At 42.1% G+C, this 11,673-nt stretch overlaps 8 protein-coding genes across 8 annotated transcripts; 4 read left to right on the plus strand and 4 right to left on the minus strand.

Annotated features, from left to right (window-relative positions):
- On the plus strand, window positions 1-618 carry DI09_136p10 (uncharacterized protein; the record flags this gene model as incomplete). Its single annotated transcript, XM_013383758.1, has 3 exons — window positions 1-82; window positions 117-272; window positions 310-618. Coding segments are annotated over 3 exons (547 nt in total), but the record flags the coding sequence as incomplete, so codon positions are not given.
- An 87-nt stretch (window positions 619-705) lies between these two features.
- On the plus strand, window positions 706-997 carry DI09_136p20 (uncharacterized protein; the record flags this gene model as incomplete). Its single annotated transcript, XM_013383759.1, has 2 exons — window positions 706-784; window positions 813-997. 2 exons carry the CDS (start codon window positions 706-708, stop codon window positions 995-997), a joined length of 264 nt encoding a protein of 87 aa, XP_013239213.1.
- A 460-nt stretch (window positions 998-1,457) lies between these two features.
- On the plus strand, window positions 1,458-1,964 carry DI09_136p30 (uncharacterized protein; the record flags this gene model as incomplete). Its single annotated transcript, XM_013383760.1, has 1 exon — window positions 1,458-1,964. The coding sequence occupies one exon, from the start codon at window positions 1,458-1,460 to the stop codon at window positions 1,962-1,964; it is 507 nt and encodes a 168-aa protein (XP_013239214.1).
- Window positions 1,965-1,972: 8 nt separating this feature from the next.
- On the minus strand, window positions 1,973-4,859 carry DI09_136p40 (uncharacterized protein; the record flags this gene model as incomplete). Its single annotated transcript, XM_013383761.1, has 5 exons — window positions 1,973-2,282; window positions 2,525-2,890; window positions 2,959-3,825; window positions 3,878-4,338; window positions 4,476-4,859. The coding sequence occupies 5 exons, from the start codon at window positions 4,857-4,859 to the stop codon at window positions 1,973-1,975; spliced, it is 2,388 nt and encodes a 795-aa protein (XP_013239215.1).
- Window positions 4,860-5,014: 155 nt separating this feature from the next.
- On the minus strand, window positions 5,015-5,890 carry DI09_136p50 (uncharacterized protein; the record flags this gene model as incomplete). Its single annotated transcript, XM_013383762.1, has 6 exons — window positions 5,015-5,080; window positions 5,111-5,362; window positions 5,387-5,443; window positions 5,469-5,533; window positions 5,562-5,684; window positions 5,713-5,890. 6 exons carry the CDS (start codon window positions 5,888-5,890, stop codon window positions 5,015-5,017), a joined length of 741 nt encoding a protein of 246 aa, XP_013239216.1.
- A 36-nt stretch (window positions 5,891-5,926) lies between these two features.
- On the plus strand, window positions 5,927-7,132 carry DI09_136p60 (uncharacterized protein; the record flags this gene model as incomplete). Its single annotated transcript, XM_013383763.1, has 1 exon — window positions 5,927-7,132. The coding sequence occupies one exon, from the start codon at window positions 5,927-5,929 to the stop codon at window positions 7,130-7,132; it is 1,206 nt and encodes a 401-aa protein (XP_013239217.1).
- A 192-nt stretch (window positions 7,133-7,324) lies between these two features.
- On the minus strand, window positions 7,325-7,852 carry DI09_136p70 (uncharacterized protein; the record flags this gene model as incomplete). Its single annotated transcript, XM_013383764.1, has 1 exon — window positions 7,325-7,852. The coding sequence occupies one exon, from the start codon at window positions 7,850-7,852 to the stop codon at window positions 7,325-7,327; it is 528 nt and encodes a 175-aa protein (XP_013239218.1).
- A 1,996-nt stretch (window positions 7,853-9,848) lies between these two features.
- DI09_136p80 (uncharacterized protein) lies at window positions 9,849-11,673 on the minus strand (the record flags this gene model as incomplete). The annotated part of the gene is made up of 2 exons (XM_013383765.1): window positions 9,849-10,477; window positions 10,572-11,673. Coding segments are annotated over 2 exons (1,731 nt in total), but the record flags the coding sequence as incomplete, so codon positions are not given.

An 11,673-nucleotide genomic window follows, 5' to 3' on the forward strand; every position in this document is an offset into this window, starting at 1 on the left:
GTCGACGCTTTTGCACGACATCTCTTCATTGACTGGAAAACTCCGGTACATTTTTTTGAATGGTCAGGAGATCAACAAACAGGTTGGCAAGTGTACAATGCCTTATGCGATTGTAGATTATTTCGTTGAAAGCCAGAATTGAGGAGATCAATTCGGTGGAAAGTTATATTGAAAAAGCGTCGACATCTTTTGTCGAAAAGTTCTCCACCTTTGAGGCAATTGTGAACAAGAACAGCGAATCCTACAACAAGTACAAGAAAGAAGTAGACCAGGTATGTTCGATCTTTTATTGTGTAGATGAATATTCAGGTAAGTCTAATGCAATCAGAACGCCAAAGCCTCAATGAGACTTGCGAAAAGCTTTGCAATGAATATGAACAATGCCTGCAAGAGCGCAAGTTAAAAAGGCTGGAATTCGATGAAAAATCCAAAACAATGCTTTCTTTGGTTGATTATCAGGCTACCAGAAATGGCTCAATAGAGAAGGCGACATTAAAAAAGAAGCAAATGGAAAATTTGTGCTACACACTGCAAGCCCAAAGAAACAATGCCACCAACCTGCTCAGAAAATATAAACACTGCATGGAGGTTGAGGATATCCAAAAATTGGGGCTTTAATAAATATTTACTGATTCGCCATTTTCTCACTTTAATTTAATTACACGTTGACTTTTTTTAAAAAAATTACAAGGTCTTGTGATCTGCATGAATAAGCCAACTTCATCGCCAGATGTGGATATGCACAGAAACAACCAACCTTTTATCCCTTTGCAATCCAAAATAGGTATTTCTTATGCTAAAATTAATATCAGACCGATTTATGGAGACCAAATATTCGTTGTTTTATGATATTCTCTCCCATGATGCCTCTTCAGATAACTCTGCCAATTCTATTTATGACAAGGTTCTTTTGCTAAAAAACACGTTGTCCCAAGCTGTTGATGAGCTTGAGCGCTTAGTCGAGGCAAAAGAAAATGGTAGCATATTTATTTTTTGACTTTAGCCAAAAATCATGTAAAGGCATTAATTTCTTCCATTTCCGATTTGAAGCATGAATGTGCATTAAATTCAATTAAAACGCATCATTTGAAGGTATTCCCGAATCTTAATTGCTACTTGTAGAGCATCATTGAGCGAAAACGGATTTATCTCGATTCCATATCCAAATACATTGACAACAACCTTTTGCTCAAGTACACTTTCAAGGACGGAGAGGATAATACAAAGATGACCTTGGAGCTGTTTGATTTTGGAATGGAATCTATACGTCTTTTTGGCGACAAAAATAGGGTTTTCATGCGCTATTACCAACTTTTTAACGGAATACTGGATTCCTTCCCTCTAATAATAGAGCTTTTCAACAATTATATCGACTCCGGAACACAATCTGTACCCATAGCATTTTGGGGTCTAATTTTTAGCTTAAATCTCTGGAGGTCATTTTGTCTGAACTTGAAATGAGGAATGTTTATTCCTTAAAGCAGTTCAACCAATTTCCAGATTTGATGTACAAATTTGAAGAGAACCTTTCGGAAAATTCTTCCGAAAGCAAGCTGTACATTGAGCAGGTGCGATTGATGCGAGAAGGCGTGTTGGAGCTTAGGACCAACATTGGGGAGTTGAAGAGGCAAAAAACCTATCTTCAAAAGGGGGTCAAGGAAATCAAGGAGGGCCTTACTCTTTTGAACCGTCATTTGGATGGAATCAGAGAGTTTAACGAAAATACGGACATACTCAAGTCAAAAGACGCAAAGCTAATCGAGGTGGTCTTATCAAAATCAGCCACTTTAGAAAAGCTGTTCATAAACCTGCACTCCCAAAGGAAGGAGGCTCTCTGCATGATTGAAAAATATAAGGATCGCATTGAGGAGTCCGATCTGGAAGCATTTCTGGATGTAGATGCCCACATTGCGCATACATTTAATGTCAGTGAGGTATTAGATGACCTTACAATTGGCGATTAATAAATTATTTATTCCATCGATCTCCACTTGTAGTATCCAGGGGATACTCTAATTAAATACCCGGAGAGATTCAGCTGGTCCATCAAATCTCCACTTGCATTTGACCCGTCCATTGACGAAATGATTTGCTTTACATCTGATTCCGAGATCAGTCCATCTGCATTTGCAGCTGCTTGGTTGCCAATTTTTTCCATGATGCTAAAATGAGGGAAGCACACGAGATACCTTTTAACAATTGCCTGCTTGCCTTGCTTTTTGGGCGCTTTACCCTTTTTTGTGTTTACAGGACGTGTTCTCAAATCGACAATCGAGGATACACTAGTTTGTTAAGGAATCCGCCTACTAAATATCGATGACATCATCAATGTATTGGGGCCGTATTTCAGAGGATCTTTCAATCAGGGCTCTAGCCTCAATTGCTCTAATTAAGCTCAAGGTGAAGGAAGAGTGCGATTTTCCTATGCATTGAAGATCCTCCACGGAAAAGGTATCTATTCTCTCCATTAACATGGACTTTGTATGCTGAGTCCAACTATGCGAACACATAAAACTATGCTTACTTTGGTGCGAAATCCAGGGGAAAGCTAAACAGGTATTTTCTGATCAATGAAATCGGCACCAAGGGAAGATTTTGAGATTGGTAATATTTGAGCCGCTCGACCAGATTCATTCCCGATCCAGAGATATCTAAAGACCTCTTTTTCTTGCTGCTTAATAGCGCAGCGTCATTTCCATGAAAACTGTAGTGTTCCTTTTTCAGACCATATTTAACGGAGGATACACACGATGATGAAGATGACACCAGATGGTCTGAGATGATGGACTCGACTTGGGCATTTGGCTGGTCATTGACCAGAACAATAAGGTCAAATTCGTCAAGAAGCCCATGAGGCAATTTTGTATTTGAAACAAGGTCGACATCATAGCTATGTGATAACGTTGTAATAAAGCATACTTAAATTGCCCAAATTGGGGGACAATAGCAGCAACGCACGTGCCTCCAATGGGGCTCGAGACTATAGTTGCATCTGTAGAATAGCTCCAATATTCGTATCGCCCCCTTTCAGATTGATTGCCCGATAGTTCAAAATACAGCTCCAAAAACGAAGAAAGCCTGGAAAACTTTTCGCAATCGTCAAAGCAATATAGCCCAGCACCATCAAGATTCGTAATAAGGGATTCCAATGCATCGTTTTGACCTTTCAACGAATTACAAGACAAAGAGATCACTGAAGAAAATGGGTATAAAATGGTGGAGGTTTGTAAGATCAGCGAACTTTTTCCCGTACCATGAGATCCTATTAATAGTGTTCTGAGATGCTTCCTACAAAGGGATCCAGCAGATTTTATCAGAGAAGAAACCATGTTCAGAACCAAAGCACATTTAGGAATTTCATTCGAGCTGATCGTGGGAAAGCAGGATAAGATCAACATGTCAAATATGGAAATTTGAGAGGTAAATGGAGAAAGCTCGTTTATTGAAAAGGAGGTTTCTTGACATATTGGCTTTATTTGCGAAAGAGATTGACCCAACATCCAGCACTTTGATAAAGCTGTCTTTTGGTGTACAAGAAAGTCCATTGGAATCAAGGAGTTAAACACAAGCCCACACATTTGGACCACCATCCCAGGCGCCAGAATTGCAGCATTTCCCACATGCGATGGGATGATGCAAAATACAGAGGCCACAGGATCTTCCGATATCGAGGCGAGCCTTAATGATAATAAACCGACCAAGTAGTTACCTTGCATAGTAATAGGAGAAAAGCCTGTTTTCAGGGCTTTTCCAGTCAATATACATCGAGTCCAGCGCTGTTTTGCAGGACGGCGTCTCGCACTTGGAAATGCTCTTCCAAGCGGACTTTATCGATTCAATTTGTGAAAAGAAGAGTGGATCAACATTTTTCCAACACGAACTTGTCAACTTGTCAACTTTTGATTCCGTTAATAATTGGTAGATCTGGAATAACGATACGTGATAGATATCCTTGAAGAAAGATTTTCGCTGCTGGACTTTGCATTTTGGACACGAAAACATGCCCTCCAAAAGCACATGGTTTTCTCGGGAGCACAAATAGCTAATTTTGCCCAAAACGGATACCAGCCTTTGATTTACACTTTGGGTGTCATTATTTGGCAAGCAGGAAAGAGACGAGATTGGAAGAGTTGAAAGTGTAAAGTCGTCATTGGAAGAGATTCCCAGAATCTCTTGAAAAAATGAGCTTGATTCTGAAAAACATATCGAGATCGGCTGGAGCTCTGCAGTTTCCACGCATCTAAGAAGCTCTGAAATAGAGGGATCAGCCAGCTTGAGCCAGTCGAGATACGAAACATGTTGGCTACAAACAACGATGGAAACCACGATCGACAAGGCCTGTAGGATATACAAATAATTTCCGCAAAACGAATCGATGCTCAAGTCTGCCAACCTCCTCCATTTCATGCCATCAACGTAAAGGATGCCATTGTTCCGTTTCAGTTGATTCTACCGAAATCAGATTAACACCATACCTTATCAATGTCATTAATCAAATCGGCAGCCACCTTGTGGATCCACATATCAAGCAGCGCAAGAAAATCCGGGTCGGACTGAACGGTCTCCGTCAGGAAATTTACGCTGGAATACAGTGCGATCCATGGCAAGTTTTTCTCATCCGCCAGGTTTGAGCCTTTTTTTAGTGCATTTGGGACATGGTCATATAGCTTGGTAACGGGGTCTTGGGACGCAAACACATATGATGGAACATTGCCCTTCTTGAACGACATCCTGGTGACCCAAGTAATACAAATAAACTGACGCACTAAAGTGGATGTTTGAGTTTGGATTTGGAATTTCCAACCCAATTTTATTCGTAAACTTTTGTGCAAGGCAACATCTTTTCCAGGATCCATCATGACGCACGGGCTTTTACGTGGGATTGATCAAACCATCACTTATTCGGTCTTTTTGGCGATGATAGCCTGGAACTAGGTGGCGTTATTGGTGATAGCTGACCCTGCTCTATTGTTTTGCTCGTGGGACATTGCCTCCAGTATTACCGAATCAAAATCTAGAAAATCGGGTGTCTCCAATACCACATACCTTCATAGTCTTCCCCTGGAAGTAAAATCGACTCCTATTTGGACATGAGAATGCTAAATCTTACATCGGCCAAACTTTGTTCATTCTTTATGGGAATATACTCGTGCTGAATCGACATCATATTGACTTGATCCGAGGGAAATCTCATAGTCTGGATTGGCTTGCAAGGCACTGGAGCTTTGGTGGGATAGTTTGAATGGCTCCTTGAATTTTGAAGAGAACGAAGGAAAGACTTGTCATACATGCAATTCCCAAGCCGATTTCCAAAACACCGGAGGGCCCTTTTAGTGGCATCGGTTACTGCTTCTTTTCTAGCCTTGCGGTCAGTTTACAAGGTTACCTTTTCAAAGGCAGCCCCCTTGGATTTTTGGKTTTCCGAGATTCCATATCCGATATCCTAGCGTCAAATAGACATGCCATACATCATGGAAGGTACCATCCGATAAATATATCCTAACGGTGCAGGAGATCCCAATGCAAACTCTCCCTGTGTGTTAATTCGAAAATAAAAGCACCTTGCGAGTCTTCGTCGACAAAATCGGTTGATATTTGCATTATTTCGGAGGACCATCCATTGAACCCAAATATTTCGTTTGCAATCGAAATTACTCTCCAGCCCTCAATGTAAGCCAGCTTAACTTTTAAATTACGCCGTGCCGTAATTACCTCCTCCTATGCCTGGGCGCTGTGATATTTCTGACAATGTGAGCCCTTGGTCCAGCTTTTCTTGAAGCTCCTGCCTTTCGTGTTCCGTATATGCAGAGGAAATTGCCAGCGGCTTTAAGTAGGCGTTCCTCTTTCGAGTACAAGACGAGGGCGAGGGCGGAATTCTCCCCTCTCCCATAAAATTAAACTTCAGAATATTTAGCCGATTTTTCTAATGGCGGATTTTAATGAAATTTTGGCTTCCCATGACGGCCAGGACGAATTTTTGCACGTGCTATTTAGCAGCAATTTTGCGTCCGGCTTTTCGTCTGCCCTTGAAATTCACAAGTGCATGTACACTTTAGAATCAGAAGCTCTATTGGATTTGCTTGTAAAGCTGCTACATAAGCGCAAAGTGCTAGCGAAAACCAAACGCCCATATTTGCGGATAATATTTTGCCTTCTCCACAGGCTTGCTTCAACGGTGTCATTTGCTTTCAAGTTTGACGCAAATTTACTGCAAGCATCGTTGCTTGCACTTTTGGAAATACAAACAGAGGATTGCCTCTTTTTTGAGATCCTAACTCAATGTATCACGCTGATTGAGAAGCTTTGTAAGCATGGGTGCCTTTTATTTGGCGATATCGACTGTTTTTTGATCGAATTTTGCTACAAAGTTTTGCAAAGATCGCCGCCAATCCAGAGGATCTTCCAAGTCAGATCGCTGCTGAAGGTACTTTTGTGTGAAAATTCGGTATTAAAGCGCGACTTTTTATTTGGCGCAGACGTGTTGGCTAGAATCAAGCAAAGCTTCGAAGCTTCAAGCGAAAACTTGCTGCTTTCAATGTCGAAGCCATTTCTTTTTATAGCCGATGACGACGACGAGGACGACGATGGACCTGTTGCAAATGTTGTTCTTGACCTGCACTTGCTTATTTTGAACATGAAAACATCTCAAGCCTTTTGTGAACAAATAATCCGCGAATGCTATGCCGCAAAAAACATATCGCCCATTCCAAATGTGCTGCTCGAAGCATTGTCACATGTCGACGACAGCCTTTTAATGAGCTATTTGGAGCTGTTTATTGGCCAAATAAACACCATCCAGGGAGACCTGTTGTCGGACCTGATTGTTTATCTTTCATTTTTTGAATTCATAAATTTCGATGTCACCCTGGTTGTCGATTGGATCTCTTCTGGCCAGGTTGGACTGATATCGCTGATGCTTACATTTACAAAGAGATTTTTGCTTGGATTACATAGTGATGTGCCTAGCGGGCATATCGATCATCTAAAGAGTGTCCTCGATTTGCATTCAAGAATCTCAACCTGTGTATATACGATTACGAGTGCAAATCCCGAAGCAATCGCATTCAATATACGGCCTTTGCTTCATAAATTTGACGCTTTAAAACTTTGGTTTAAAAATAAAAGCTGCTAAATTTTGCTTCACGCACAGGGGTATTTTAATATTTTATAGTTCCCTTTCTGATAGGAGACCATTGGATTTTTACGTGGACTTTCAACTGATAGAGGGATATATTGGTGTCAATGCTCGCCCAAAATCGCCACCTGCACCGTTCGGTAGCGATTTCCGAGTATCGACTACAATGAGCATTAAAATCAAGCGTATTTATTTTGGTCGGTGACCATCCATTAATGGATCATTGGTGTGTAACAGTTTGAATTCGTATCCCCCGGCCCCGTCGAATTTCAGGATATAGTCATGAAATTGATACAACGAAGGTCTATGGGACACCGTAAATAGAGTGATACCGATGGATTTAGCATGTTCGTACATTAGGCCCTCAACATCTACACTGACGGCAGAAGTGCATTCATCCAGAATTGCAAACTGCGGTTTGTGATAAAACAATCTGGCCATGGCGATTCTCTGTTTCTCGCCGCCCGACAACACATCTGCCCAGTCGTGCACTGCCAGCCATCCTTGGGGGTTTGACGGGTTCGACTCGTAGCTCGAAGAGGTGGAGGATTGTTGTTCCCTATCAACCAGATACTCCAAATGCACAATTTGCAGCAGCTGGTAAAGTTTTGAATCCGTGTAGCCCTTATCTAAAGACTCTTTAACGGTGTCTGGATAAATCACCTGATCCCTAAGCGTACCAAGGGTAAGATAGGGTTTTTGCGGAACGTAAAACATTCCCGAATTTGGAGGCTTGATTAGCGAGCCCCCATAAAGAGGCCACAGGTTTCCAAGGATCCTGAAAAGAGAGCTTTTACCGCAACCATTTGGGCCTGTGACTATACAATTCATGCCTTTCTCAATTCGAAAGGATAAGTTTGGCACCTTGAGTTAAGCCACAGCTCTTACCAGAATATCACCGTTTGGCGTGACTATGGGGGCATCTTTAAACTCGATCACATCATCCTGCTCGTGGATGACACCGCGCTGAGTTAAATCGAAAGCTTGGCGCTTTTCGGTGTGCTGGTTTTGGAGATCTTTGTTGACATCGATGGTTGATTTGCGATAGTTTCCTACAAAGATATGGAGTCCACAAATACCACTTGAAACATCATCAAGAGTGTCGAATAGATCGGAAATTCGAGACTTGGAAGGGTTAGCAGGGTTGGGATGATACCGTATATCCGGCAAATTTGGTCAAATCTCTTCCGGCAAGCAAAAGACGCCCAATTGCTTGACTTAAGTTAACCATATAACTAGAATTTCTACTATATTCCTCCATTATGATGGTGGGGTCTGTATGATCGTCAGAGGATGCGCTCAACAGCGAGAAAACGGGTCTGCTGAGGAGCACATATGCCAGCATAGTTGCGAAATACTTTACAAACACAGAATCAATGATGCCATTCAGAAATCTCAGGTTAAATTGCTTCCTTATGTGGTTGAGAATCTACCATTAAGCCAAATGCGGAACCACCTTCTTATAGACAGAATCCACATATTCCTTTTCCTTTTCTTGGCCAGAATAGAATGCTATCTCTTCAGAATGCGTAATGACCCTTGAATGTGCATATCTGAATTGACCCTGTAGCTTCTGCTCTTGCGCGATATCTAAAAATCACCATTCAAGCAAATTACATTTCCCGAAAGGCGGCGAAATGGCCCGCAAAAACAGCCCCGATAGGCTGAAATAGCAGATCATGAAAAAAGGAGCTACAAGGTTATACAAAGGAAACGCCCTAACCATCTCGTCCCCTAATGGATAAAACAGATACTGATAACGTACAATGCTTGACCTAGCTTATATGCAAACAGGGAAATATCTACAAGCGGCTTTGCAATATCTGAATACAGATGTGAAAGGTTCTCCGAAAATCGATCGATATCCTAAATGAGGAGCGCCATAAATTGTGAAGCGCGTACTTGCGTTAAAAGCTGGTCGGGATTTTGGATCCGCCCATCCAAATTGGAGAGTTTGTAGTACACCATATCTTCAAAATATTTTTCATGGGCATAGTTGGTGAGCCTTGTTCTAAAAGACAAGGCGAGCGAATTGATGTTCCGCTTCAAGCTGTTGTTTACGATCGACTATGTGCATCAGAGAATCGGCAAATCCAAACCATCGGCCACATCATTACTCCAAACAGCAAAATGGCCTTTCTAATAAATAGCGGCTTATCCCGACTGACAACGGAACGGACAACGGTTCCATTGAACGATGAAAACCAGATGTCTAACCATGTCCTGGCAACCAAAATGATTGTCAGCGAAATTAACAGCATCACCTCTCGGCTGTTCCATCCTATGCAAAATGGGGTGTAACCACGTACCTGGCACCAAAATTGGGGCCAATTTAGTGAGCTGCGAATAGAATCTGGAATTTACGCCAACCGTGTACTGAAGCTGCTTTGAGGGATCCCCATATTCGTTCTCGGGCCCCAGATTTTTGGAGGCAAAGCAGCATTTAACCCCGCCAAGGGTGCTCCCCGCTCTTCTAGAGGCCCACCACAAAAGAACAAACGAAAGTGCCCCGGCCGATGAAAATGATAATAGAATGCGTCTATGGCGAGGATCGCGAAGATTGGTTAAAAGAATTGAGAGAAAATTATGCTCCTGCATGATCAAAAAAATAAACACCGGTTGATAAACCTAATTTTAACAAATTGCAAGAGTCAAATTGAGATAAAATTTAAAGCCGCTAGTGCGATTACATTTTTATTAAAACAGCGCGCAATTACAGCACTCTTTGTTTTTGTTGTTGTTGTTGTTGTCTCGTCATATGGTCTTGCTTGAAAAAATTGAGCAAGTCGTCGACACTTGCAAATTTCTTATCTCTGAACAGCAGGCCAGATGAAGATATGCAGAAAGCTTCGTGATATGTTGTTTCGAACGGAAGAAAAGAAAGCAGAAAACTACAGGGCTGTTCAGGAACCATGCTTAGCCCGTAAATGATTCTCTTTGGCTGCTGAGCCTTCAGCTTTCTCAACTGGAGCTCGATATCCTTCTTACCTGTGATCGAAGACAGATACTTGGCATGGCCTGTGACCTCGCGAAAGCAATTAATTAAAGGATCCATATATCTTGCAACAATTTCATCGAGATCATCAAACTTTTCACTCCCAATAAATAAAGAATGCCCAAGCGTCCAGGGCGTATCTTTGTTTTCCTCCCTGACCTCAATATGATGATATACATCCAATGACAAACGCCAGGAAATCACAACAAAATCAAATCCTTTGCTTGATGGGCGAATAATAATATCACCATCCTCTCCATCAGCCAATAGGCTTTCGGCTTTAATGCGATTTACATTTTTAAATAAAGGGTGTGAAATCGATCTTGATCCAGGCTTAGAGCTGAGCACTGCTCTATAAGCAGCGCTTCCGATGATCGATGGAATTGTCAAAGAGGCCGCCGTAGAGTTTCCAGAAGCTATCAATAAAAAGGATATACTTACATAAGGTATTTTTCGACGACATCAAAGAGGCTTCCTTCTTTTTATCGTAATACGGGTCCAAAGCCTTGTGTCCGGTATTGCATGTGAGGTCAGAAGGTTTCATCGACAAGTCCAAGGCACATCGTTCCTTGTTGATGTTTAGAATTTTACAAAGCACGATTTGACGGCAAGAAACAACATCTTCGATTCGTTCGATGTAGTGGTCAGCCAAATTCCTGGCAGATATGGATCCAATAAGTGAGCCGTCAATTAGCCGGACATTGACAAATTTTTCGCTGATTCGAGTAACTTCTGCAGAGAGCACAAGACCCGGGAAAATGGTTCGATCGGTCTCCCCAGTCAACATTTCAAAGATCCTCTCAATGGAGCACGCCGAAAATGAGCGCCGATCGCAAAATGGAGCCTGCAGTTCTGCAGAAATGTCCTTCAGCGTGTGCGCTTTTTTGATCTTTTTGTTTTTCTCCAACTCTTTGGCATATTCATCCAGAAGCAAGTCATTAAGCTTTGAAGGCTCGTTCATGAGCTCTTCCACATGAGCAGAGGGATTTTGATCATCGTCCAAAGGCTCTTCAATTTCCAAAGCATCTGCAGCGATCTTTCTGGCAAGGTCGTAACTTTCCGGGTGGATGCGAGTAGAATCCAAAATATCAGCGTCATACTGCCGCCGCTTTGGAAGATATTTGGAATCTATTTTGATGAATGATGCACAATTGAGGAAGATCCTTTTTCCAAGGATACTCATCCGAAGAATGTCTGAACGGCGTTCCAAGTAGCCAGAGCTCATGCGTTTTGTAATGGTGCGAAGAAGTAGCTGCGCCTTCCGCGGACCCAACCCACAAACAAAGGAAAGAAGCGGGACATAAAACGGATTCCGAAGGGCTTTGTTGATATCAACACCAACCAGATTGATTACATTAATTAGCGCACGATCGAGGAACCTTGTCCTCAATTCAGCGGGGGGAATCAGTGACTTGAAGGGATTGAGAGGCAATTCTAAAATCGAGTTTTCAAAGTTGGCAAGTTTTGCGAATTCACACAATGGTTCCAAGAGCCTACGGGCGAGCGAAATAGTAAAGCAAAAGCCCTGCGGTTGGTGTTGATA

The sequence above is a fragment of the Mitosporidium daphniae genome (genome assembly GCF_000760515.2).
Source record: "Mitosporidium daphniae strain UGP3 chromosome Unknown contig-136, whole genome shotgun sequence".
Taxonomy (NCBI): domain Eukaryota; kingdom Fungi; phylum Microsporidia; genus Mitosporidium; species Mitosporidium daphniae.